The sequence below is a fragment of the Leucopleurus acutus genome, assembly GCF_964270905.1.
Source record: "Leucopleurus acutus genome assembly, chromosome: 11".
Classification (NCBI taxonomy): domain Eukaryota; kingdom Metazoa; phylum Chordata; class Mammalia; order Artiodactyla; family Delphinidae; genus Leucopleurus; species Leucopleurus acutus.
The window spans coordinates 57,408,109-57,434,443 of NC_139152.1; the positions used below are offsets into that span (position 1 = coordinate 57,408,109).

Consider the following 26,335-nt stretch of genomic DNA (forward strand, 5'->3'; position numbering starts at 1 on the left):
GGTTCAATAAAATGCAACTCAGAGCTTTTGAACTTACTAGCTGTTTTTATGAAATCAAGTGTTTTTTAAAGGAAAAATAAAAGTAAATGCTAATCTTTGAGTTCTTTATTTCATATTGTCTTCCTCTACTCTCCTTACTATAAATTAAGTGTGCCAATCCTTAATTGACTAAATATATTACCTTACGCATTGTTTCCTTCTCCAAAATTTTTTTTGCTGATGTTCAGATGATCTCCAGTCTCTAAAATATTTCCGAAGTTATGTATTTTCATAATACAGCATAGAATAATAAGTATATGAAGGGTTGAAGTAAACAAATCTCATGAGTCTTTAGAAGGGCTTATTGAAGAGCCAAAGGGCGCAATTTTTGGAACATGTATGTTTATAATGTTGAAGGTGTAGAGAGTGAATGGGAAGGCAAAGTAAATGTGGAGGAAAAGAAAACTTGACAGGTATAGAGAAGAAGAGAAAGAAAATGGAGGGAAGAGGTAAGAGATGTTGGTTTAGAAAAAGTTTGAAGTAAACATATTCAGAAAAAGAAAGCAAGAGAAAAAAAAAGAATAGATAAAAGGTGTTACAAGTCAGTAGGTACTCACAAGGGTGCTCATTTAGTGTTTTATTGGGCTCCCATAGGGCTGCCATTAAGAACACTAGGAGTCTTGGTTCTTTGTGTCACCTTGGAGAAGTCAGTTAACTTATCTGAGGCTCAGGCATCTGTAAAATGTGAACATTGGATTAGGTTTCTTGGTTGTCAGTAACTGTGAGAAACATTCCTATGGGAAATTTGCAGCTATAGCTGACTTTAGAACAGCATATTTAGGGAAAAGGATGTAAGCTCCCTGAGGGTAGGAGCTTTTTCTATCTTATTCACTGTTGTATCCCCAGCAGCTAACACAGTGCTTGATGCATGGTAGGCACACAATAAATGTTTGTTGAGTAAGTGATGTGAAAAGTGTCATGTTGGTGGTTCATTACGGGAGCATCTAGAGGGCCTAGAGGAAAACTAGTGTGCTTGAGAAAAGGAAAAGACTGGTGTCTTCTGAAGAAATCTTACATAGGCTGGTTTTTAATCTCTTATTCTTCCTTATCTTGTCCCAAATTCAGAGAAGGTGGCTGTAGCTAGCGCTATACTCGTGGTCACAAAACTTGTAGTGACCAGACATACATATAATGACTAAACCAACATATGATCTAGATCAGTTCCCTTTGTGTGACTTAAAGAAATGCAGAACCAAGCTCAGGTCTTCATGGTATATGAGTACACATAGAATATAACAGCTATATTGAGTTGGATTTATTGGCTTTGTTCAGTTGAGAAGCAGTTAGGCTGCAAGCTGAGTACTGAAGCTGGCAGATTCCAGTGAAATCTTTGTGATTCACTGGTATCCCTAGGTTACAAAGCGTTACTGTTACAAACAGGTTACTGTTATGCAAAAAGATAAATTTGCAGAGATATTTGAAGGAAAATATTCAGAACATAATATATATATTCCAATTTTTGGAAGTCATAGTTTCAGAATATTCAGGTCTTTGAAATTCTTGGACCTAAAACTAGACCAAAAAGTAGGGAGGGAGTAACTTTAAATCCCTATCGCTAAAAGTCCTCTACTTATTCACTAACTCTCATTCTATCTTACCACTTTTATTTAACCTCCAGTTCAGAATATTTGGTTGACTGATATGCCATTCCACAACAGACTAGTAACAGAAGCACCAAAATGTGTGAGTAAGGAAGATGGAGGCAAGGAGGCATATTGACATCCATAGGCAGGTGTGATGACAAAATAAGTGATAGCTGAACAAACTTGCTTTGAGGGATAAAAGGGGGAAAAAACATCCAGAACATTAAATATCCACAATAATTATTCTGAATCATTAACAAAATAATAATTTATATTTCATATTAACACAAGGCAGGAAACAATAAGTTTATCCCAGATGGTTAATTTTTCTTTTTAATGTTTTGTTTCTGAATGGTAAACTCCTCAGTAGGTTTTGAAAAATACACATATTGGTACACATCCATTCCCACATCTGGCCCCAGAAATACTAGACAAATAAAGGTCCTTGATTGTACTTTGAAATCTTTTAAAATGTTATATATTCTTGTCTCTTATACCTATATCAGGTTGAGTTTTTAACAGTTGCTGACATTTTATGTTGGGTTTGTAAAAAATTGTAATGTTGAGAAGTATGTATGTGTAAATAGTAATAAAGAGACTTTTTCTTAAATGCATTTGAAAAGGATCATATAAAAATTAAAGCTCCTTCAGCAAAGTGGGGATTAAATGTCTGCGTACCTCAATTATGATTTAAAACATAAAAACACACAAGATTGCAAATTTCTTAAAGGCATATTTGTACAAAATGTTTTTATTCTGAAACATAAGTCATCTAATTTGTTATAGTCATTGGTAGATAGTTTATTGTAAAATAGAAATATGCAAAGAAGATAGAAATATGAAAGCAAAGAAGAAATATGAAAGATAGAATAATGGAAGCAATATGAAAATTCATAATATTAAATTTCAGATATACATTTTTGTTAAAATCAGAGTCCATTTGGAGTGAAATGAATATTTCCATTTAAAATTTTCATATTATATTAATGTTAGGTCAGTTTTTAATGTTTTAAATTACCAACTCCAGAAGATGGATAACAATTTCATTCCTGATGGCAATGAATTTCCTTCTTCTGAATTTTTTTAATAGGTGCACTAGGCCTTCCAATGAGGGGGATGAGCAACAATACCCCTCAGTTAAATCGCAGCTTATCACAAGGCACTCAGTTACCGAGCCACGTCACGCCAACAACAGGGGTACCAACAATGTCACTTCACACGCCTCCATCTCCAAGCAGGTATTTATTGATGGACCAGAATTTTTCTCAAAATGTATCTTTGTAGATTAAGCAAGCTTTTTAGTTTTTTAATAAGGTAACTAATTATTTGATTTTCTGGTTCAGTGCCTTTCACTGAGGAAAAGAAAGTTGATACCCTATGCTCATTTTATTTCATTGCAAATTGATAAGTATAATGTAAGATGCTTTTATCTTGCAGCTAGGGTATTGGTTATTAGCTGGGATGGGTATCAAGGATTAATCACCACCTGGGGGACTTTTTTCAAAAGCATGCTCTCCTCCTCAAAGGAGGACGTGCAATTTCAGATCACTCCTCAGATAATTCTGTTTATTGCTCCCTCACCACACATCCATTGCTCTAGTGAGAATAAAATAAAACAGATTTACAAAAATGGTGCATATTAGTTTGAAGAAGCTAGAATGACATACATTTGGAATGAAATTATTCTGAATATATATGTGAAATACATTTGTATTTTATGTCATAGTCACACCAATAGTTCTCTCATCTTCGATATCACCATATATTCTTCTGTGATTTGCCCTTTCTTGTTGGTTTGTTTACTTTGGCTTTTCAAAGAGCTTTTTTTCTTTTCAAATGACCAGACAAAAGAGTTAAATGAATAAAAATTAGCAATGCAATTTGAAAGTATATTTGAGATTCTAGGATTAGGCCAATTGATTATTTACAGAGAATTTTAATGAGTGATTGTAGAGAGCTTATTTAGTATAATGGACTTCTTTTTCAGGGGTATTTTGCCTATGAATCCTAGGAATATGATGAACCACTCCCAGGTTGGTCAGGGCATTGGAATTCCTAGCAGGACAAATAGCATGAGCAGTTCAGGGTTAGGTAGCCCCAACAGAAGCTCGCCAAGCATAATATGTATGCCAAAGCAGCAGCCTTCTCGACAGCCTTTTACTGTGAACAGGTAAGATGTTTATTGATACTGTGTATAATTGTTCTTTCTGGGTATTTTCAAATTTGCCTTTTCATATTCAACATTCTGTTCTTGAGTCTTGGCTTCTGTTTCATAAGTGTGTTTCATCATATATTTTGACCAAAGCTTCTCTTTCTGTTACATATCACAACTTTAACCTCCCAAACTAAAGACATGTTCTTTTGAAAATCAGTTTGCTTTTTTGTTACTGTTGTTAGAAAAGGATTGTTCTTAGGTTGCCAACTGGCAAATTTTTGTTGATATGTCCTTCCTCTATTAAATGAGGCTGGTCACCTGTGTGGTAAGAGCTTCATACCTATGAATAGGACTGGAGACATATTTGACTATTACTGCCTTGCTTCATTTATGCTTTGGTTAAGTTGCTTTTCAACTGAATTTCAGGTTTGTTCTTTGGAGACTTAATAACAGAGATTTTTTGAAGACTACATCTGTAGTATTTGAAAATAGTGTCATGTCCTGCGATTTAAAAAGATGAATTTGCGCTTTTCACTCCTTTTTGCACTGGTCATTGCATATACTGCTATGCAAATAATAGTTAACAATATGAAAAACAGTTACCCATTTTGTTAGGATTTTAAAGCTATTCAGGTAATTTATATGAGAGTTATGTCTACAATAGGGCTTTCTTTACTGTAAAAAAAAAAGCATTTTAGTTTGATTGTTCATTTTTTTAATGGGGAATATGGGGAGAAAGGATGTTGCTATCATCAGAGCCATTTAATTCACTTTCTTTTATCTAATACTCGTAAATTCTGAATTAAAATAGGTTATTAGCACATTTCCTTTTTAATCTTCATCCCATAACCTCCAATTCTTACTTTTATTTAGACTTATGATTACTTCTTTTATAATTTGACTGCTCTTTTAATTTTTACAGAAGTTATTTTTGTAAAGGGTTATCAAAATTCTCATCTCCTTGACGTTTCCTAATGATATAATACTTCTTGGGCTTTAACACATCTTTCTGCATTCTTGTAGTATCGTTCATTGAATGTATGTTTAAATTTTTTGCCTTTCCATATTTTTTCACATTCTAGTTTTTAAAAAATACTTTGCTTATTGTCAATGAAGTATGGGTCTCTAAAGCCCTGCTTATTATTATTGATAAGTTGTATGTATTATGGAATGTTTTCATCTCTTACTACTTACTCAGTGTTTGAGGATACCTATATCATCAGCAGTTCTAACATGCTATTAAACAGAAGTTTCTGTTGACTTTTCTGCTCTTCTCTAGAGTGTTTCACCAACTGCATTATTTTATGAAAATATTGTTTGGCCATAGTTAGTTTTATAAATCTAGGCAAAAAATTAAAAACCCAGTCATCTTCAAATAGTTTAACCTTACTCATAACAGTAATACACTGTCTTTTATCAGATTATTTGATGTGAAAGTTGCATACTTTCATTTTAGAATTTGCATTAACGATTCTTGTTGACATGCTTAATTACTCTGGCCTTGCTTTAAATTCAGCCTTATTTTTTGTTTGTTTGTTTTCCCATGTTTAGGCTTGTGCAAAAAAGGGAAGCTGTGGTAACTATTTACCAAGTACCTTACTTTAGAATTAAGAGCACTATGGAGAGATTTTTATTTTTAAGTAGCTAAAAGATAAACTAGATGATGTGTTTTAGAACACTGAATTCAGTTAAAGAAAAGCACCATTTAATTCACGTCAGCTGAACATTTACTGAGTGCCTTTGGTAGCCTCCTGAATGCTAAGGGCAGGAGATGCAAAGAAGTATATGACATGAACCCTGTCCATGAGGAGTTTATGTTCTAGTTGGGAAAGACAGACTGTTTGAAAGATCTTTTATGAAAAGTAATAATAGCACATTTTACCAGTAGTGGAAGAAAAACAAGTATTCAGGAAAAGTAGTCTTAAAATAAATTGCCTATTTTTGAGTTTTATTACTTCTTCCATTATATCCAGTAAGTTGGCTCTCCAAGTATACAAAACTATACCCTTAATCTCTATTTTCCTCAAGGCCTATATAAATTCTTTGCTTTTTGTTTTTTGATTCATCTGTTTAAGATGTTTTGGTTCTCAGTTGTTCATGAAAGGACTTTAGGGAAGCTTTAAGTAACAATAAAGATTCAACTCAAAAAAAATTAGTATTTGTTTTTAAACATGTTGTTTTATATGAGGAGATCAAAAGTAAACACTTTTGTTTTTCTTCATCTGAAAGTTAGTGTTCTTACTGTATATCTAAAATTATTTTCTATGTACCCAGTATGTCTGGATTTGGAATGAACAGGAATCAGGCATTTGGAATGAATAACTCCTTATCAAGTAACATTTTTAATGGAACAGGTAAGCTTATTCTGGAGCCAGTACCCTATAAAAATACGATAGATCTTGAAATATAAAGCAATTCAACATACTAGTCAAAATATTAAAGGAATTTTTGTGTTAAGATGATAGAACTTAATATAGGGAGAATTTGACAGGAAATAGGATTTAATTCAGTGAACAGTTGAAAGATAGTTAAATATATTTTTTTCACTTGGCATGTTAATAGCACAGTGTTATAACATCAGATTTATTTCCTTAACATCTGGAGAAAGTGTAAACATTTACTTAGTCTGTACTTGTGCCTCAGAATCTTTTTTGCTTCAAGAGCTTTTCCTATCTCAGTCCTGTCACTACAGTCTAAACTAGGTTGAGTGGTATGGCATTCTGGCTATAGAGACCCAGATTGAAGAAACCTTTAAAATTATATGGAGCGCTTACAATTTTTTCTTAATAGTTTTAATAATACTAATTTTGGCATTTAACTCTTACAAATTTTTAATCCAGTTTTATGTGTAAAATTCAGAATTTAATTACATGGAAAACCAATTCTGATTTTGACAGTAAAGAATTCTTGCAGTCTGTTGGTTTATTTCTTTTATCAGCTGCTTCAGACAGAAGAGAACAGGAGGCTTTGTTGCTATTCTGCTTCAGGTTTCACCTTCTTCCACCCTTGCCTCCAAACCCTTTCCTGAGAAAGGAAATAAAGGATGTTTTATGGTCATAGGAGCAAAAATGAATATGATTGTTGAGAGAGAAATACACGTGAGGGAAGTGGAAGGTGAAAGAATGATCAATGAAATGGGGCGTACGTGAAAGCACGAGAAGATTTAGTAATTGAAATGACATTTCTGGCTATCGGCTTTTAATTTTTCAGTGTTATTGTATGTATAGTAGCATAGATTGACCAAGTGAGACTTTAAAATGTCAAGTTTTAGCATTTAAAGTTTTGCGTTCTAATGGAAAATACCCTATTTCATTGTTCCTCAAATGCAGATTTTTTTCATATTTTAATATCTCTGAAATTAGGCTGCGTATCATAGTTTAATTAGCAAGGTTTTTTCCCCCTAAATGAACCATAAAGTAACAGTGTGTCTCACAGTGCCATTTTATATTCTGAATTATGGTTTATACACTTCTGTAAATTTTAGAATTATTTTTAAGTCATTTTTAACTAAGTATATTTTACACTAGGAAAATTGTTTCCAAGTCTTACCCTAAAAATAAAAATTTGTGAGTTAATACTATTTTTAGGTTAAAATTATTCTCAAATAACATATGGTAGTTTTAAACTCCATCTTAGAGGACCTGAAGAAGTGTATTAAAAGTTAATACTTATTGAAAGTTTTTAGTTAATTTGTAATCAAGTAATTCAAGAGATTGCTTTTTAAATTAAAGCACTATATAAATTGTTAATGTCTATTGTTGCCCTTTTATATAGTAATATCTTTTTAAAATTCAGAATTCATGAACTGCAATTTCTTTAAAAACAATGGGTATGAATGATTTTATCTTTTACCCTTCATAAATTTAAATTGTCACCTGACTTGGAATGTAACTGTTTCCTATCAACAAAGTAATCTTGAGTTAATAGTTTCTTTCTGAGATTCTTCTAATTATGAAACTTAGAGAAAAATTAAAATTAACTGGAAAAGGGGGCAAAATAAATTGAAAATGGTTATAATAAACTAGATGAAACAGATTAAAGAAAAAGTATAGTGCAGGGTAAAGCTAAGCTAGAAAATAAGTTCTTCAAAAATTAAGAGTATAAGATTGTAAGAATAATAGAATAATAAATGTTGAGAAGAGATCAAGGTGACGATTAAAATAGGCAAAGTAGAAATGTTGGGTTAAATTTATTTTTTAAAAGGAAACAAACTGATTTTTTTAATTCAAAATGAACAAAAATAAATTTTATTCATTCCTTATATATTTATTGAGCGCCTACTGTGTAATAGGTAATATAAACTTCTGGGCTTTGTATCATATTCTCATACAATTCACTCACTAGACATGGGAACCCTACATTGACCTACGTTCTCCACCCTACTTTATACCCTCAGCTGCAAAACACACGTGCACGCACACACGTGCACGTGCACACGCGCACACACATTTCACACACTCACGTGCATACACCTTTGTGTATGGGACTAATAGGCCACAGGAAAAAAGAAGTCCTTAGGGCTTCTGCTTCCATTGCCTATGCCTCAAATATGATTCAGGCTATCTGCAGGAGGCAGTGTCATTATCACACCTATGTTATAAATGAAGCTCCAAGCATTCCAGATACAACCTCTGCTTTTGGATACAATGAAAGAGTAGTTTTATCACAACAGTCTCCCCTCTTACGTATAACTTGAGTACCATCTTTCACAGGGGAAATAGTGTATCACCTTACTCCTTATTCTCTGTTAAGTCTCTAGGATTTGGGATTTTTATTATGCTAGTAAGTACATATTGCTTTGCTGAATTGTTCATAAAATTCTTTCACATGAAGTCAATCCACAAATATTTATTGTACATTTACATATGCCAAGTACAGTGCTGTACATTGTTTAGGAAGAAGGCACTGTTATTTCAAACTTTATTATAGTTCGTCTTTAATAACCTCTTTAAAATGTTTGTAGAATCAGTAACTAGTGTTTTTTCTTATTATTTAGATGGAAGTGAAAATGTGACAGGATTGGACCTTTCAGATTTTCCAGCATTAGCAGACCGAAATAGAAGGGAAGGAAGTGGTAACCCAACTCCATTAATAAACCCCTTGGCTGGAAGAGCTCCTTATGGTAATTAATTAAGCTTTTTAATTATGGCCAGTGAAAACTTTCTGTTGCACGCACGTACACATATATATATGTACGTATATGCATGTGTGTGTACACACATGTATTTATGTGTTTTCTAATCAGAGTAGTGTAATTTTGTCAGAGTTGATAAATGCAAAGTGCTTTTTTCTCCCAGAATACCATGATAGCAAAGTTAAATGGGAAAACTTAATTTGTATAGAAATCCCAAAAGGAAGTCTTCATTGGTATTCAGAAGTTATTTTCTTCTGGCATTTCTGCCTTAATTCACCTTAATAATGATTCTATGGTCTGCCTCTTCTCAATTCATCACACATTTTTTAAAAGAATACATTCCCACATTCCTAGTGATTAATAATGACTAACCATACATTAACAATTTTTTCTAAGCCAGTTTCTCAACCTCCACACTACTGACATTTGAGTAGGTAGTTTCTTGTAAATGAGGGGCTGTCCTGTGCATTGTAGAATATTTAGCAACATCCCTGGCCTCTACCTACTTGCTGCCAGTAGCACCACCCACCCACCCCCGCATTGTGACAACCACAGATCTCTCCAGATTTTGACAAATGTCTCATGGGGAAAAAAATTACCTCCTGTTGAGAACTGCCGTGGGTCATGTATAGTTTATGTAGGCTCTTGGTCACCATTAATACCCTTTTTCACTGTCTTTAATAAATAAGAGATTGGCTAATAGATGCTGAATGAACTAGACATGAAAATTATATAACAGGAATATAACCATATTCTTTTTATCCTTTGCACATACTTGTTTGCTTTTGGTAGAATCTGATACAGACCAGTAGCAGAAACAATGAACTTAGAGGGATCATTTCATCACTTTTCTAAGATAACTATTTTTCCCATTTTCAACCAAGAGGGATTTCTGTGGCTTTCAAAATATGAATACAAATAACAACATGTGAAGAAGGGGAAAATTTATTATTATACACATTAAGTTTCCTAATTAGCCTTCCCCCCCAGAAAAAAACAAAAATGATCTGCCCTGGAAGTTGAGTACCTAGCTACTTGATTCTCAGTTCAGACTCTAATGTTTTTAACCTTTCCTCATAGGTCCATTTTTTCATCCCTTTAATCATTCCCGTTGCTCTCCTTGGACCATCTCTAGTTTCTCCATATCGTTCTTGAATTGTGGAGCCCCAAACTGGATATTGTTCTCCAATAAGGGCCTGACTAATGCCAAGTATAGTGGGAGGATTACTTCCCAGTTCTTGCATGTTTTACATCTATTACATGGAGTCCAAGAAAATCTGAAATAATATGGAGTTGTTTTATAATTGATTGCAATTTGCTCACCCTGTAAGTCACTTTCAAGTAGAATACTGACATGTTCTTTAAATTTTATTTTCTTCATTTGTATTTGACAATTAACTGGTATTTATAATAACTAGTCAAATATTTAAAGCAAGTTTTTAAACCAAAAATTTTCATAATTATTACCAATATCAAACTATGTTTTTTCAGCATCTGTATATGACATTAGATTAGAATTATAAGATTACCACTTATTTCCCTTGTATTATTTTGTATATTTAGCTATTAATCAGTATATAAGAATTTAGTTATTCATTGTTACCCAGAACACCAATTTTTTGAAGTTTGCTTTCATAGCATAATTTAAAAATCCTTTTGGTATATTATTGTGAGAAAAGTTAACTTTTTATAATTTGTAGCAAAATATCATAAATATCAATTGCAATTCTCTGGATTATTTTCATTACATAGTTGGAATGGTAACAAAACCAGCAAATGAGCAATCCCAGGACTTCTCAATACACAACGAAGATTTTCCCGCGTTACCTGGTTCCAGTTATAAAGATCCAACATCAAGTAATGATGACAGTAAATCTGTAAGTAACTGAGAATTATGTATGTGAATTATATAGTTTTTTCCCTTCAGATTTCTGTTATATTAACAGTTTTGTACACTATATCAAGGACTTATTAAGTACTATTATGAAATTGTTTATCTTGAATATCTGTAATAACCTAACTTCTGAAGATGTGGAAAACCTTTATAACTTAGAAGATAGCCTATTTTTTTCCCTATTTCATATAGGTTTGCAAATTTCTGTTGAACTTCTCAGAGTTAATTTAGACTTTTATTGTAGTCCCTGTCAGCTGGATCCCATGAAGTTTGATATTATAGCCTTCTAAGGAGCTGTGTTTTTCTTGAGTAAGTTTTCTCCTTGAAGAATCTTTATACACATTTTTATTCCTGTGTTGATTCAGCCAACCCAGCTTCCTCTTTCTGACTTAACGAGTGTGTTTATTTCTTCCACATTTCACTGAAAATAGCTTTTTGTGTGTGTGATGGGAGTGTATATTGTTAAAATAATTGATAAAAGAAGATTATTGGGTAAGAATTAAAATAAATATGAATTTTAAAAGTTCATAATTAAAATTTAAAAAATAAAAAGTTCATGTTTTCTAACTTATCTTGGAGGTTTTTATGGTGATATTTTAGGTAATGTACTATATTTGTCTTCTAAATATACTTCTAAAATATACTTTTAAAAATACTAATAAAGTATTGAGGAGTGTAACTCAAGAGTATCCCAAAATGAAAAGTTCTGAGATAGAGAGGCTTTTTTTGTCTGTGACTGAAGATGTGAGATAAATAAGAATATTTTCCATATATTTCTTGTCCTTTAAGTACTCAAATATGTACAATACAGGATTTATTTGTATACCATGGCACAGTTGTGGAAACAAAAAATTTCATGTAGAACTTGAAAAACAGGTAATAATTTACTACCAACTTAAATATAATAAAAAATGAATAGAAAAGTACTAGTATATGAACTTGAAATTTTTACACATAACAAATTTTAATGTCACATTTAATTTTTTTCATGTTAGAATTTGAATACATCTGGCAAGACAACTTCAAGTACAGATGGACCCAAATTCCCTGGAGATAAAAGTTCAACAACACAAAATAATAACCAGCAGAAAAAAGGGATCCAGGTGTTACCTGATGGTGGGACTCTGTAAAATATATCAAAGATATTATAGAATTCACTTTTTTTACTTTTTCCTCAAAGATAAAAATGACTGTGTTTTTCTTATCCAGGTCGGGTTACTAACATTCCCCAAGGGATGGTGACAGACCAGTTTGGAATGATTGGCCTGTTAACATTTATCAGGGCAGCAGAGACAGACCCAGGAATGGTACATCTTGCATTAGGAAGTGACTTAACAACATTAGGCCTCAATCTGAACTCTCCTGAGTAAGTTTCTTTCTTTTCTCCCTACATTTGTGTATAGTACCTCCCTGCAGTTTTTAATTTCATGTCTGCAAATTATATCACCTGCTGCCACTCATTGTTGCTGGTATTTGCTGACTCTTTGGGTCATTCCCTCTTATATTAGTTCCTGGATCACTCTCACTTTATAGTAATATTCCTCTTATAATTTAGCAGTTTCAATATACACATATATGGTCTTTCCTAAATCCTGAAATCCCAGCTTCTTGAATTTCTCTCCAAAAATCGTACCCTTCATCATACCTCAGCTGCTCACTTCTTTAGTCATCCCTTTGACTTCGTCATTTTTGGTAACCTCAGTTTCTCTGTAAGATTGTGCTGCCATGCCACTTCCTGTTTTCCATTTCTCTCCCTCTTCTACGGGCTCCTGTAATCATTAGATTCCATTGGGACCTTCATCCCACTGATTCTTGTACCTTTTTACTGTTCCTCAACATCCCTGTCTCTCTTCCCCTTAGATGAATTCACTTCTTCTCTGGTTAAATTCTATGGTCAGTCATGATTGCTTGTTTACATATACCCCTGACTGCTTTGCCCCTCTCTTGCTTTGTCATACTTGCATGGCAAAAACTACAACCCTGGTTATATCTGCCTGTTCCACTCTTGACCTGTGCTACTAAGCCTGGCTAGAGAAAAATACACAACTTCACTGCCTGGTCTCACTTCAGATTCATGGCCAGGAACCTCAAGAATGAGCCCTTAATTCTGCCAGCCATAATCAAGCTGGCATGCCTACTCCATTCATTCTTTTGTTCTCTTGTGCAACTGTTTTACACTTGCCTCTTCAAACCTCTAATACCTTTCCCCCTGTGCTTAGTGTCAGATGGTGACCTTGCTTTTTATTTCTACTTTACTAAGAACGAAGGAAGCAATTAGAAGAGTGTCAGTGTAGTCCTGCCACGAAATCAGTCACCTACAACCATCTGCACCTACCTTACTCTTGTCTTCCACCCTGTTGCCATAGCTGATTCATGCTTTCTACCTAAAACCTTTGAAAACTCAAAGATATGGATCTAACAATTTTTTGCACTTTGTTGCATCATTTCCATCAGCATACAAATACGCTGTTACTTCTTCCATGTTAACAGATGCCTTCTCTTGATCCACCTTATTCTATAAGTTATTGCCCCCCCACACCCCAATTTCTTTATTCTCCTTTGGAGCAAAACTCCTCAGGAGAGCCATTTTTGTATCTCCTATTCAGTGCTACATTATTTCTCACTTTTTTTTTTTTTTTTTTTTTGGCTGTACTTCACAGCTTGTGGGATCTTAGTTCCCCACCAAGGATCGAACCTGAGGGCCCCGGCAGTGAGAGCACCAAGTCCTGACCACTGGACTGCCAGGGAATTCCCTGTTTCTCACTACCTTTAACTGCTTCCACCCTGGTTTGAATCACCATATTCTCTTGCTTGGATTAGTCCATTAGCCAATCAGGTGTCCCTGATTCTCCCTTTGCCGCTTATAATCTTTTGTTCATATGACAGCCAGGACAATCCTTTTTGAATAAGTTCATTCTCTGCTCAATACACAGTTAGGTTTTGCAGTTTTGTTATGATTAAAAACCCAAAATCTTGATAGGCCTACTAATCTGTACAGGCATGATCTGTGTCTCTCCTCTACCTACACCTTAACAGCTTCTCCCTTTGTTCACCCTATTCCAGTTTCACTGGCCTTCTTGCTGTACGTCAGACATGTCAGTCATAACTCTGCATTAGTTGCTCTAGCAGTTCCCTCTGACTACAGTAGTTTTCTACCAGATAACAGATATGGTTATCTCCCTCATATCCTTCAAATCTTTGTTCAAACGTGACCTTCTAAATGTGCCCTAACCTGACTGCCCTATTTAATTATGCAACTAATCTTCCCTCCCTACCCCACCACTAACATGGAATATTATTTATGTATTACGTAAATTGTTTTTGTGTGCCTCCCTCCCAATCCACCATCTTCAACCAGAAAGTAAGTTTCACGTTATCAGTGATCTTTGTTATGTTTGCTGATGTATAAGCATGCTAGTGCCAGGCATATAATAATAGACACTCAGTAAATGTTTGCTGAATTTGAGCTTTGGTTTTTAATAATTGCTGATATTTTTCCTCTGGCCATATAAATGGGAAAGTAATTGTACTTTAATTCATTGTATTAATGAATTTAAAGCATTCTGAGTTGAAGTAATAATTCATATACAGATATGTGTGTGTATGTATGTATTTTTAACCTTGTTTCAGTTTCCTGCTGTATAAGTCATAGTAAAACCAAGAAAAGATATTAGTAATTTAAAGATGCTCATTTTACATTTGAAGTCGTTGTTTTTCCTGATTTGCTGAAATAAAATTAGAAATCTCTTTTCCTACTTTGGACTTCAGAATGGTTTTTTTCTCCCTCATTCAGAAATCTCTACCCCAAATTTGCATCACCCTGGGCATCTTCACCTTGTCGACCTCAAGACATAGGTAGGAGAATCTATTTTTGTTCAGACCTTTAAAAAATATACTTGTAACTGAGAATCAGTTAATAAGGCTTTTTTCATTTTATTATCCAGACTTCCATGTTCCATCTGAGTACTTAACGAACATTCACATTAGGGATAAGGTGAGTGTAGTTTATTATTCTACTCAGCATGAACTTACCTATTTTCAGGTGCTGTTTTGCAGTTCAGACAGCATAATATTTTTGAAATATTTAACAGTGGTCTCAGGGGTATGCTTTTGTATGTCCATTCAGTTATATGTAATAGTTTAATTTCTATTTTTGTTTATAATCCTGTGTTTTGATGAGGTCTGGGTTATATTTTAAAAATATTTTAAAAACAATGTTAGGACCAGTAAAATCTTTCTTATAGTTATTAGTAACAGGGTACAATCATAACCACAGTTGATGGGAATAAAGTAACTTGGAAAATTTGATGAATTTCCTTCTGATATTCTCATTTTATGTTTACAGATAAAATGTTTTTAATGAAAAAATATATATTTTAAAACTGTAATCTTTGACTTTTTTATGTAATCTTTTTCTGTGTTTTCATTACCTGAATTTCTAGTTATAAAATAATATTAACAGATAAGAACTTTAATCTTTTTTTTTTTTTTTCTTTTTCCTGAGAAAGAAAATAACACCTTTGCTTTAGGGTAAAGCACTGAGAGTTCAATTTTGTTAGAATGGTATCTACATTTTGGTTATGTGAAAGGATAGATACAGTTTGTTAAAAATGATATATTTGTGTTATACTTACGTGCATAAATATGTGTAATATAAATATATATAAATGACAGCGTTCTGCGTCTGTGCCATGCAGTTGTGTAGCCAAACGGTTGTTGATGTTGTGGACAGGCAACTAAAGAGATACACGTATTTCTCGACATGTCTTTTAATACTTGAGTAGATGGAAGACAAGAAGTACGAGATAGAGCTAGTTTTTTCTGTCTGTGGACTGTATGATTTGCTGCCACCTCCACTATAGCACTCATTTTTTGCTCCAATTATCTGAGGGTTCCAGAACCTTTTCTTATGCCAGCTTAAGAAATAATAATTTAGGAGAATTTGTCACATTCAAGACTGCTGCCTGAATGGGGATAATATGAATGGAGAGAAAAGTAACATTCAGAGAGTGTGTAACAACAGTTAAACATTTAGTTACAGGACTAGGTAAAGAGGAGAATGTTGTCATTTCAGTGAGCTTTTAATAAAGATTTGTCTTACTGTGAGAATTTGAGACTATTGAACTTGTGTTTGATAGTTTGGTAGGCAGTTATGTTTCTACTTTATGGAGCGACATGTAAAGCAGTCATCTTTTCATCATCCATTTAAACAAAGAACTATCCCTTTATGATTTTTGTACTTAACTGTGATTTGCTAAAAATACATGATCGATTTGTGAATCACTGTCAGATGTAGATTCAGTTACTATTTCTTTTAAGTCTTCTGTGAGGCACTCTACAGAAGGTGCATTCACATTGTCACTTAATTTCATTTACATTTTTAGTAATCCTTATAGGTATCATTGACTACATTTTATAACTGAAAGTTCAGAGACATTAAATAACTTGGATATGGTCATATTAGTCAGGAATGAAACTAAGACTTGAATGTAAGTCCTGCATTTCTGAGCAGCACAGTGTTCCACTATTGCCACGTTGAGTATTAATAAACACCTCGAGTAAAACAGTGTTAGGTCTTGCTTAGAAGTTTTTATTTAGCGGTTTTCCCCTATTAGTACCTAAAATAAATGTATCAGAAATAATTATTAAATGACTTTAGTCATTTAAATGATAAAACTTCCCTTTAGAATTATATAACTATACCTCTGTAATCATTAATAACAGTTGTCTGCTACAAAGAGGGGTTTCTGTTTTATCTTTCCATTTTTACTTTAGTGCAATCAATTATATGTTAGGATTTTCAAGTTCATTTTACATTTCAGAATAATTTTATTTCTTTTCCAGCTGGCTGCAATAAAACTTGGTCGATACGGAGAAGACCTTCTCTTCTATCTCTATTACATGAATGGAGGAGACGTATTACAACTTTTAGCTGCAGTAGAGCTGTATGTTCAAAGTATTTTTAAAAACTTTTGTATTATAGTGGATATTGTTTATTCTAAAAGCTTCTTTTTTAAAATGATGGTGGCTGTAGTTTTTGTCTTTGTTTTTAAAGTGGAACTATTTCTTCATCAAGAAATCTAAGTTTTTTATATTTAGTAAAAATTAATTTAGATTGAAACCTTATATTACCATGTCTTCATAATCACTGTATACATAAAAACAATTTCAAATTTAAATAACTGTAAATGTATAAGAAGACAGAATCAATTTGATTCATGGGTATGATGAATCTAATTTTTATAAATACGAAGTATGAGGTGTGGTTCATACCTGTGGTTCACCTTACTCCTTGTGGAACCACATATGTTAATGACAGTGAATTTCATCATTTAAGAAATATTTATTAAACATTGTATGGGCAAGGCACTGTGCATATTTCTTGTGTATTTTGAAATATTGATAAAGTCCACATTCATTATCAGAAGCCTATTGGCCAACTTAAATAAATTAAGTCTTAAGAAATTGGTCCATTGAATACATTGTTTTTCTGAGCATTTTTGTTTTTACCTAATGCTCTGAGAATAAAAACTTTGTGTCATTTTTTATATGTCCAGGTGGTAACATTTTGTTACCAATAGACTATTCTATTAATCATGTTTACTGTAGAGTGAATTGTTACTAAAAACTTACGATGTAATGATTGGGAGACCTTTTTATAGATTTAATAAGTATTTTATAATATTCCTAATAGCATTTCTATAAATGTCCTTGGATCAGATACTTTAAAATGTAAAATTCACTGTGTTGATAATAAATTGTTTTTTTATTTCTCAACTGAGAATGTTTTTTTCCATGTTTTCCCTCATTTTTTGTAAGATAGCAATTGTTACCTGTTCGTTTTAATTTATTCATAAGTAAATAAATTCATCAGTCATTCATTCATTCATCACTGGCAGTTCTGTCTCATATCTTATTTATGACTAAAAATATATAAATATATAAAATATATGTCTAAAATAAAATATATGTCTAAAATAACCCCTCGTTGTATTGATAGGGAGGTATTTGTTTGCATGGAGGTTTTTCAGCATAGTTACAAATTTTATGTGAATTTATGTAGTTAATTCAAATAGGCTTTGTATTTAGTTTCTTACAAAATAATACAAATAGTTGGGGGTTTTGTTTGTTTTAATAGGTATCTTAATTTCTATTGAATATTAAGAAGAACGAGAAAGGAGTGAAGTTTCTGGAACACAGTGATCTGTGGTCTGCCAAAGTTTTTATCACATTGCTCATAGAGCTTTTAAGATCTCGTTTTGTTTGCATAAAAAAATTCTTCAGTTAAATAAAGATGTGTGTGTTAATTAAAGAGTGTGGTTTTTGGGCAAATTAAGAAAGTCTTTTCCTATGTTTATTTTACTAGGTTGTATTTAATAACAATAAAAATCAGGGAAAAGAAGCATCAATATTTATGTATTTTATGTGTGACTATTTTCTGAAAAAATGTTTTACAAAATGTAGAAAATGTTTGATGTGAGCCACAGGAAAAAATTAATTGTCTTTTTCTCTTAAAAATTGAAGTTTTAACCGTGATTGGAGATACCACAAAGAAGAACGAGTATGGATTACCAGGGCACCAGGCATGGAGCCAACAATGAAAACCAATACATATGAGAGGGGAACATATTACTTCTTTGACTGTCTTAACTGGAGGAAAGTAGCTAAGGTATATTTTTTTCCATGTGCAAATGTGTAACTATAAATCTAGATTTTAAAAAGAAGTGTCCTCTTTTATCTGTTTATATGTACCAGTACATCCATTTCAATAATGTGCCAGATATTTGCTGAGTCTTTTAAAAGGTCTCCACCTCCTTGGCTTGATTTAAACTCTAGGAGAGTATCTGGAAACAGCTCATTTTACCTGTAGTTTAGGAAAATGATTGAATTTGGTAAGAAATTTTGTAATTTTTCACAAGCCTTGGTAACACTTGAAATATTTTTGTGTCTACTCAGTTGTAAAATAAAGATACCCTCTTGCAATCCCGGTCATGTATTCTTATATTATTATTACTTTAAGCAAATAAGAGATTTGTCCTAAAACCAGATAAATATATTTTTATATATTTTTTATGTAATATATATATTTTTTCATATAAAACCAGTATATAGGCTTTTTAAACACTTGCACTCTTCGCAGGAAATGTGCTTGAGTTTTTATTTGCAAGTGATATAAAGAAAGAAAATCACAAGCATTAATCATGATTGTTCCTTCGACTAGTATGCTGAATATCTGGGGAAAGAGGCCAGTGGAAAAAGTTGTTTTGGTTTGCAAATTTTCCTTACAAAAACACCTTTCTAACTGTCCCATGTGAACAGTTTGCATCAGTGTCATAGCATATTACACATTTGTGTTTAGTTCCTTATGTATGTACTTAGTCTACCTAGAAGAAAATATAGCTCACATAGATTTCATAACTCCAGGATTTCTCTGAATGCCTTTTCCATTGATAGGTCTTAGGATTAAAAACTAAAGAGTTAGTTTTGTTGGTTTTATTAAGTTTAAACAGAAAAAAAATATTTCTTGACAGTTCATTGGGTAATTTTTTAGTTGTTGGCTTGGGGTTTTTGTTTTTTTTTAATCAGCTTTACTAAACTGATAAAAGAGTAAAACATTTTAAAAAGATAGTGTAAAATGCTTACCAGATAATTATTACAAAATTTTACTCACAAGAAGACTTCATATAAAACATGAAATAGAAGGGATGAGCCCAACAAAAACACCCAAAAGAAGACACATACAAAAGGTTAAATCTTTTTTTATTACTACCTTTGCATGTTTCTCTAATGGTAAATGTTATTGCTTCTCAGACCAAGTCTGTATACCACCCTACACTGTATTTGAGTTATTTTAACAATTCTAATTAATATGCATGTCTTGACTTTAAAAGGTAGATCCATGAAATAAGTAATAAGTAATTAATTACAAATAGTATACAGGACATTGTGTATGTTACCTGTTCTTTAAGAAGTGTAGTGAAGTAGAAAACCTTAGTTTTTTGTATCAGGATTTGAAATTAACTCCTGTTTCTGCTATTCATACTTTGACCTTGTATAAGTTTCCTTTCCATGTCTGCTTCCTTACCTTTTAAGTCAAAATGATTTTTGCCTCCTGATTTATCATGTAGCTTAATTGATATTACACAGGCACACATATACACTGAGTACAGTGCTTGGCATATATTGGGTATTTGATATAGGAGAGTAGTTGTGGTAGTTTGTTGCTGTTGTTTTTATCATCATTATTATTACAGCTTGTTACTGTTCTTCCAAGATGGAAAAATTCTGATTATTGTTAGGTTAGGTCAGTGGTTCTCAAACCTTAGCTTGCATCAGAATTACCTGGAGGCCATGTTAAAACACAACCTGCTGGGTCATACCTGCATTGTTTCTGGTTCAGCAAGTCTGTGGATGGGACTTGAGGATTTGCATTGGCTAGCAACTTCCCAAGTGATGCCAGTGATCATTGTTGGTCTTTGGCTTCATAGTTTGAGAGCCTGGTTCTTCAGGAGAGAAAGAGTATCTTTGGAAGGGAAAAATTCTAATAGTAAATGACTGAAATTTTCTCTATTCAGTTGAAGCTTTTTGCTCAATATCATCATAAATTATTCCAAACATGTACAAAAAGAAATAGGTATTTGCAATAATAGATAGATGTGTAATTTTAGTTGAATTTTAGTTTGGTATCTGTGAAGAAATCAACTTAAGTGAAAAAAATCAATTTCCCAGAACTAAGTTCTCCCCATAAAATTAATATTCAGAAACAACTTGAACATTAATAAGGCCCCTAATTTCCCACAAAAGCAATTCCTCAGTCAGGTAAATGTCATGTTAAAGAAAATTATTTGTGTGTGTGTGTGTGTGTGCATAAAGTAATAATTTTACCTAATTTTATCTGATCTCTCCTATGTACAGTTGAGCTTTTGTCTTAACTTTTACCTTTAAAATTTTTAGCTGTGAAGTTGGAAAATAAAATTTGAGAAATATTATTATTAAACTATTTTGGAAAAATCTTAAGGTAATTTACTGGCCACTTGTGCTGATACTCTTCAACAAAATTATCTTCATAGTGATGAAAGCAAACATTTCATAGTGATAAAAGCAAGCAGAAATATTGGTTTCTATCAAGTATTAATATGCAGCTCACTTCTTTTGATTATATTTAAAGAATTCATGGACTTAAAACTTTTAAGTTGTGTTATATTCACAGAATAAACTTTTCACAAAGGCTTCTGAGTTTTTGTTTGTTTTGTTTTTTAAGGATGTTTTCAGTGTTTTTCCAGAAATTGGATTAGGAATTAAGAAATTTAGTTCCATAGTATATTTATTAACAGACTTCATCAAACTACAGAAAATCCATTGACGTGCCATGTCCCAAGTCAAAGTCCCCATCTGTAAAGTGGTTGTGGTTTATTATTCACAGGTAAAGAACATGCATTTAATAGCTTCAACTCATAAGAAGCCTTCAGTATGAATTAGTATTATAAGTAATAACTTGATGTTATCATGGTATCATTGAAAAGTATTGAACTGATCTAGACCATAATCAGGTCTTTAATCTCACTTCTATGAGGTTCTTTCTTTCACTTTTGCAAATAACTTAATATTTTCAGAGAATTGAAGAAGTGTAATTTTAAGTAAGGGATTAGATTATTTAAATCAGAAGTATTCCTTATCCCCTAAAAATTCTGTGAGTTCTAGGATTCAGCCCATTATTTATATAAAGAATTTCCTGTATGTACATAAAAATTTTGACACTGTATTTGCTTATTCTCTTTTAGATAATCTTGATTTGTCAGCAGACTATGTGGTCTATCCTATATGTAATTTAGCTAGAATAATTCACTGTCCCATTAATTTAAAAATTTGTTATATATAGTCTCAATGAGTAAGATTTTTAAAATAATTTTATCCACAGAGAATTTTTAGGTGATGGAAGCCCCCCCCCCCCCCCATTATCAATAGCTTTCTCAAACTAAAGACTTAAAAGTTTCAGAACTCTTTCAGTCTGACTTCACCTTGTGGGTCCAACACTGAATAGGATTTTTAATGCTTAGGATTCTTTATCATATCATAACCTGCTATAAATGTGATTTTTTTATACCTAGAACTCTTTCTAGCCTTTAAACGATTAAACTGTAATCTAAAAATCTTTTCTCCATTAAAGCAAATATATACATAGAACTTCTAATACCTGATCTTGGAATATTTAAAAAATTTAAGTGTTCTGTTCCTAAAACAAATGAAGAAAACTTGGGTTCATTGATTCATCAGCCATTAATTACACATCCTCCGGGAGCCTGGAAGCTCAGTAGTATTCTCAGTAGTAGGTAGTGATAAACAAAACAGACACACTTCTTGCCCCTACAGATTTTACAAAGGTGTGTGTGTGTGGTATGTGTTGTGTGTGTACATATAAGATAAACATGTAAAAAAGATACTATCAGTTAATCAGAGTTAGGGAACAAAGAGATTGTAAGCTTTATGTCTTTTAAGAAGACATAGAAGAGAAAAAAATGATTTAAAAAAATGGGAGACAAAATTTGATTCTGAATCTGATATATAAGGTCTGAGATTTTCTTAATTATAATATTAAAATATTTATGCTCCCTAGGTTTAAACTGATCTTTTTTTTTTTTTTTAATATGTAGCGGGGGGAAATGTGTGCATTGATGAAGTTACTCTAGTTTAAATTCTGATTATACAGTGTAGTTTACCAGTGCACAATGATGAGGATAAAACAATTGAAGAAAATTTTAATTTATATAAATATAACTTAGTGGAATATATGATTTGTCAGTTACAAATAGACTTTTTACCCAATAACTACACATACTTTAGAACTAAAATTAGCCAATTTTAATAAAAGAATGCTACAGCAAGAAGATACTTCCTCCACTAATATAGATATTTATCTTCAGCCAGGCAATAAAATTCTTTCAAAGCCTGGACAGAGTAGGGAGAGAGGGAGAGGTGCCTGCACAATGCATTAAGAAGGCTGTGGTGATTGTGATGGTGATTCTGGTGTTTGCTAGTTTTTACTGATAAGCAAAGAAGCTCTGTGCCTTAGTTAGCTCTGAAGTGAACTTTTTAAAAGTCATCACAGGGTGCCTTCTTTATCAACATTTGTCAGTGGACTGAATTTTTTCAACATTATTTATGGATAGGGGTGTAATTAAGTAGTTTTGGTTTTGGATCTTGGGCTAAAAATATTAAAAATAATGTGTTATACTAGAAAACTCACGTGCTTTGGTGTACTACAGATCTGGATCCTAATCCTAGATCTGCCATTTATTGTATGACTTGGGCAAGTTACTTGTGAGCCTCATTTTCCTCCAGTGCAAATATGAAGATAACGATATCTACTTTACAGACTTACAAAGATGAGAATAAACTTAGCTTTGTCTCTAGTTTTGACATATATTAGGCTTCTGATAAATTATACCTGCTATTTCTGTAATTGTTATTGTAATATCCTTAAATTCTAAATACTTGGTTTTATATCTCAAAATTTAATCATGACCTAGGTTTTCATTTTAATTTAATAATGAAATTTTCACTTAATTTAATAATGGAAACATCTGCTGTGGGATTAATTTGAATAAGGTGAAATATGTTAAGCCATGGTACTAACATTACTTGTTGGCTTTCTTTAGTACATAATACATATTATGGTTCATAGTGTTTTAAATGGGATTAACTGAGATAGTTTGTGCTACTTGAATTCAGGTTGTAGAATTAATAATTTTCGAACCTCTAGGTTTTGGATTTAAAAAGGTATGTTTTTGGTTTGCTTTTTTTTAATGTACAAAGTCATATTCTGTACCTCTTGATCTTGGAGTATCATGAAGAATTTGCTTCACCATTCTTAAATTTTAAAATTCATGTAGTGTTTTGAAAGTTTAATTAAAATGAGCTATATATAGTTCATCTTCAGATGTGCCTACAGCAAAACCACTGACTAGTTTGGGGTGGCAGTTACATCTTTTCAGGGTTTTTGGGTTTGTGAAATGGGAAGTCTGGAGATGTGTGAGTTTTAAGTTCATTGTTTTCCCGAGATAGCAAGTTTAGAGTAACTTTATTTGCTTTTTTTAAAAAAAACATGTGATAAGACAAATTGGAAAAGCCTTTATTTCTAAACTTTTTTCATGGAAAAAAAAGTAAAGTTTTAAGTTTTATACTTCATTGAAGGTAGCTTTACTTTAAATATCCTATAATTTTCAATGCTTTTTATTAGTGATATAGTAATTGCTCCCTTCAAACTTTTATTTTTGAGCAAAAAAAATGCATAGAATTTGTGTCATAAAGTAAATGTTCATGACTAGTCTCTGGCTTTTATGCAGAAAGTCTACATTTTTGTACTTATCAGATAGAAACTACAGCATATTATTTTTCTTCAAGCTATATTTTACTTAGCGGGAAAAAGTTAGTATCTCTGTTCGTTCTCATACCTGTAGTTATTTTATTTGTTCATATAGTAAATATATTTTGACAAAAATGTGAGATCAAACGAAAGGAAATCATCTAAATTTTTAAATTTGGTTTTATAGGAGTTCCATCTGGAATATGACAAATTAGAAGAACGGCCTCACCTGCCATCCACCTTCAACTACAACCCTGCTCAGCAAGCCTTCTAAAAAAAGACTTCCCTTTTCTTGGGGTATGGCTGTCTCAGCACAATACTCAACATAACTGCAGAACTGATGTGGCTCAGGCACCCTGGTTTTAATTCCTTGAGGATCTGGCAATTGGCTTACGCAAAGGGTCACCATTTGAGGTCCTGCCTTACTAATTATGTGCTGCCCAACAACTAAATTTGTAATTTGTTTTTCTCTAGTTCGAGCAGGGTCTGAATTTTTTCATTTATTTTCTTTTTTGCCAGCAGACAGACTTGGGTCTGTAAAGACAAGCAAGTACACTGAAAGAAGTTTACCATTTAGTTTCTAAAATGTAAAAAAGAAAACCCACAAAAGACTCAACAGAATTAGACCACAAAATTTGCATTGTTCATTGTAGCACTATTGGTAATAAAATAACAAATGTTTGTGCATTTTTATGTGAAGATCCTTCTCGTATTTCATTTGGAAAGATGAGCAAGGTCTGCTTCCTTCATTTTACTTCCCCTTCTGTTTTTGAAAGGCAGTTTCGCCAAGCTTAACGCAAGAATATATGACTGTTTAGAAGAAAGATATTGCCACAATCTCTGGATGGTTTCCAGGGTTGTGTTATTACTGAGCTTCATCTTTCCAGAATGAGCAAAACACTGTCCAGTCTTTGTTACGATTTTGTAATAAATGTGTACATTTTTTTTAAATTTTTGGACATCACATGAATAAAGGTATGTATGTACGAATGTGTATATATTATATATATGACATCTATTTTGGAAAATGTTTGCCCTGCTGTACCTCATTTTTAGGAGGTGTGCATGGATGCAATATATGAAAATGGGACATTCTGGAACTGCTGGTCAGGGGACTTTGTCGCCCTGTGCACTAAAGGGCCAGATTTTCAGCAGCCAAGGACATCCATACCCAAGTGAATGTGATGGGACTTAAAGAAGTGAACTGAGACAATTCACTCTGGCTGTTTGAACAGCAGCGTTTCATAGGAAGAGAAAAAAAGATCAATCTTGTATTTTCTGACCACATAAAGGCTTCTTCTCTTTGTAATAAAGTAGAAAAGCTCTCCTCACTGCAGTGTTGACTTTGATTTGAAATTGTGAAATTATTTCTTCAACAGGAAAAATAGGAAAAACAACCTAAAGTTTTACAACTGAACGGTGTGACTAAACAATTTAAAACAGTCTTTTTTCTCCAGCTTTTGACAGCTTATTTAATGGAACCATATACCGTTTCACTTGTAGGTTAAAAATGTAGACATTCTTAGTGTTAACCAAGTTCAGAACAGAGAAAACTATTTTTTAAATGAATAATGGCAGCACTAGAAATAAAACTTCCTGAACACTCTTGAGACCCAATCAAAATACTCTGCTTTTGTGAGACGTGTATAAGATATTTCTTGTTAGACCTTTGAGATATATCTTAAAGAAGTAATGTGCAAATTAAGGTAAGCCAAAGAGGAGGAGTGGGGTAGACTTCCCCTTCAATTTGATCGCCTGGTTATTTCACATGCAAGTTGATGGATTCTTTTCCATCTACAGATACTATATTTAAAAATGTTTGAAGGCTGAAGCTATGAAAGCAGAACTAGAGATAGAAGTTAAAAAAAAAGTGTTGATTCTTTAAATTTTCATTTTTAACGTATTTTTCTATGAAGAATGGAAGTTTGTTGACATGTACCAAATCATGTTTGAAAATGAAACATTTATGACCTTGCTGTATTTGCATATCAGGAATATAAAATGACTTAAGATTTACCTTTTTCTATATATTTTGAGATATGAGAAACTGACATAAAAATATCAGGGTTTTTTAATGTTTAGATTTAAACAAAGCATCTCTTCTGTAGGAAAATGGAACTTATGTATTCTAGTTTAACTTTTGTGCAAAAAAACTTCACAGAACACA

General features: G+C 32.5%; 1 protein-coding gene across 4 annotated transcripts in view; it reads left to right on the forward strand.

Moving 5' to 3' along the window:
• Positions 1-25,773, forward strand: part of CNOT2 (CCR4-NOT transcription complex subunit 2) — a 111,249-nt gene extending 85,476 nt beyond the window's left edge. For 3 of the 4 annotated variants that reach the window (XM_082851016.1, XM_082851017.1, XM_082851018.1), the window contains exons 5-16: positions 2,713-2,860; positions 3,610-3,792; positions 6,052-6,131; positions 8,774-8,899; positions 10,664-10,788; positions 11,801-11,921; positions 12,015-12,171; positions 14,599-14,660; positions 14,750-14,799; positions 16,650-16,750; positions 18,330-18,474; positions 24,356-25,773. In XM_082851016.1, coding sequence (XP_082707142.1) covers positions 2,713-2,860; positions 3,610-3,792; positions 6,052-6,131; positions 8,774-8,899; positions 10,664-10,788; positions 11,801-11,921; positions 12,015-12,171; positions 14,599-14,660; positions 14,750-14,799; positions 16,650-16,750; positions 18,330-18,474; positions 24,356-24,442 — 1,385 coding nt within the window. In that variant the 3' untranslated portion in view covers positions 24,443-25,773. The remainder of the gene's footprint in view (positions 1-2,712; positions 2,861-3,609; positions 3,793-6,051; positions 6,132-8,773; positions 8,900-10,663; positions 10,789-11,800; positions 11,922-12,014; positions 12,172-14,598; positions 14,661-14,749; positions 14,800-16,649; positions 16,751-18,329; positions 18,475-24,355) is intronic. The other variant, XM_082851019.1, reaches the window with a different exon arrangement.
• Positions 25,774-26,335: the final 562 nt, after the last annotated feature.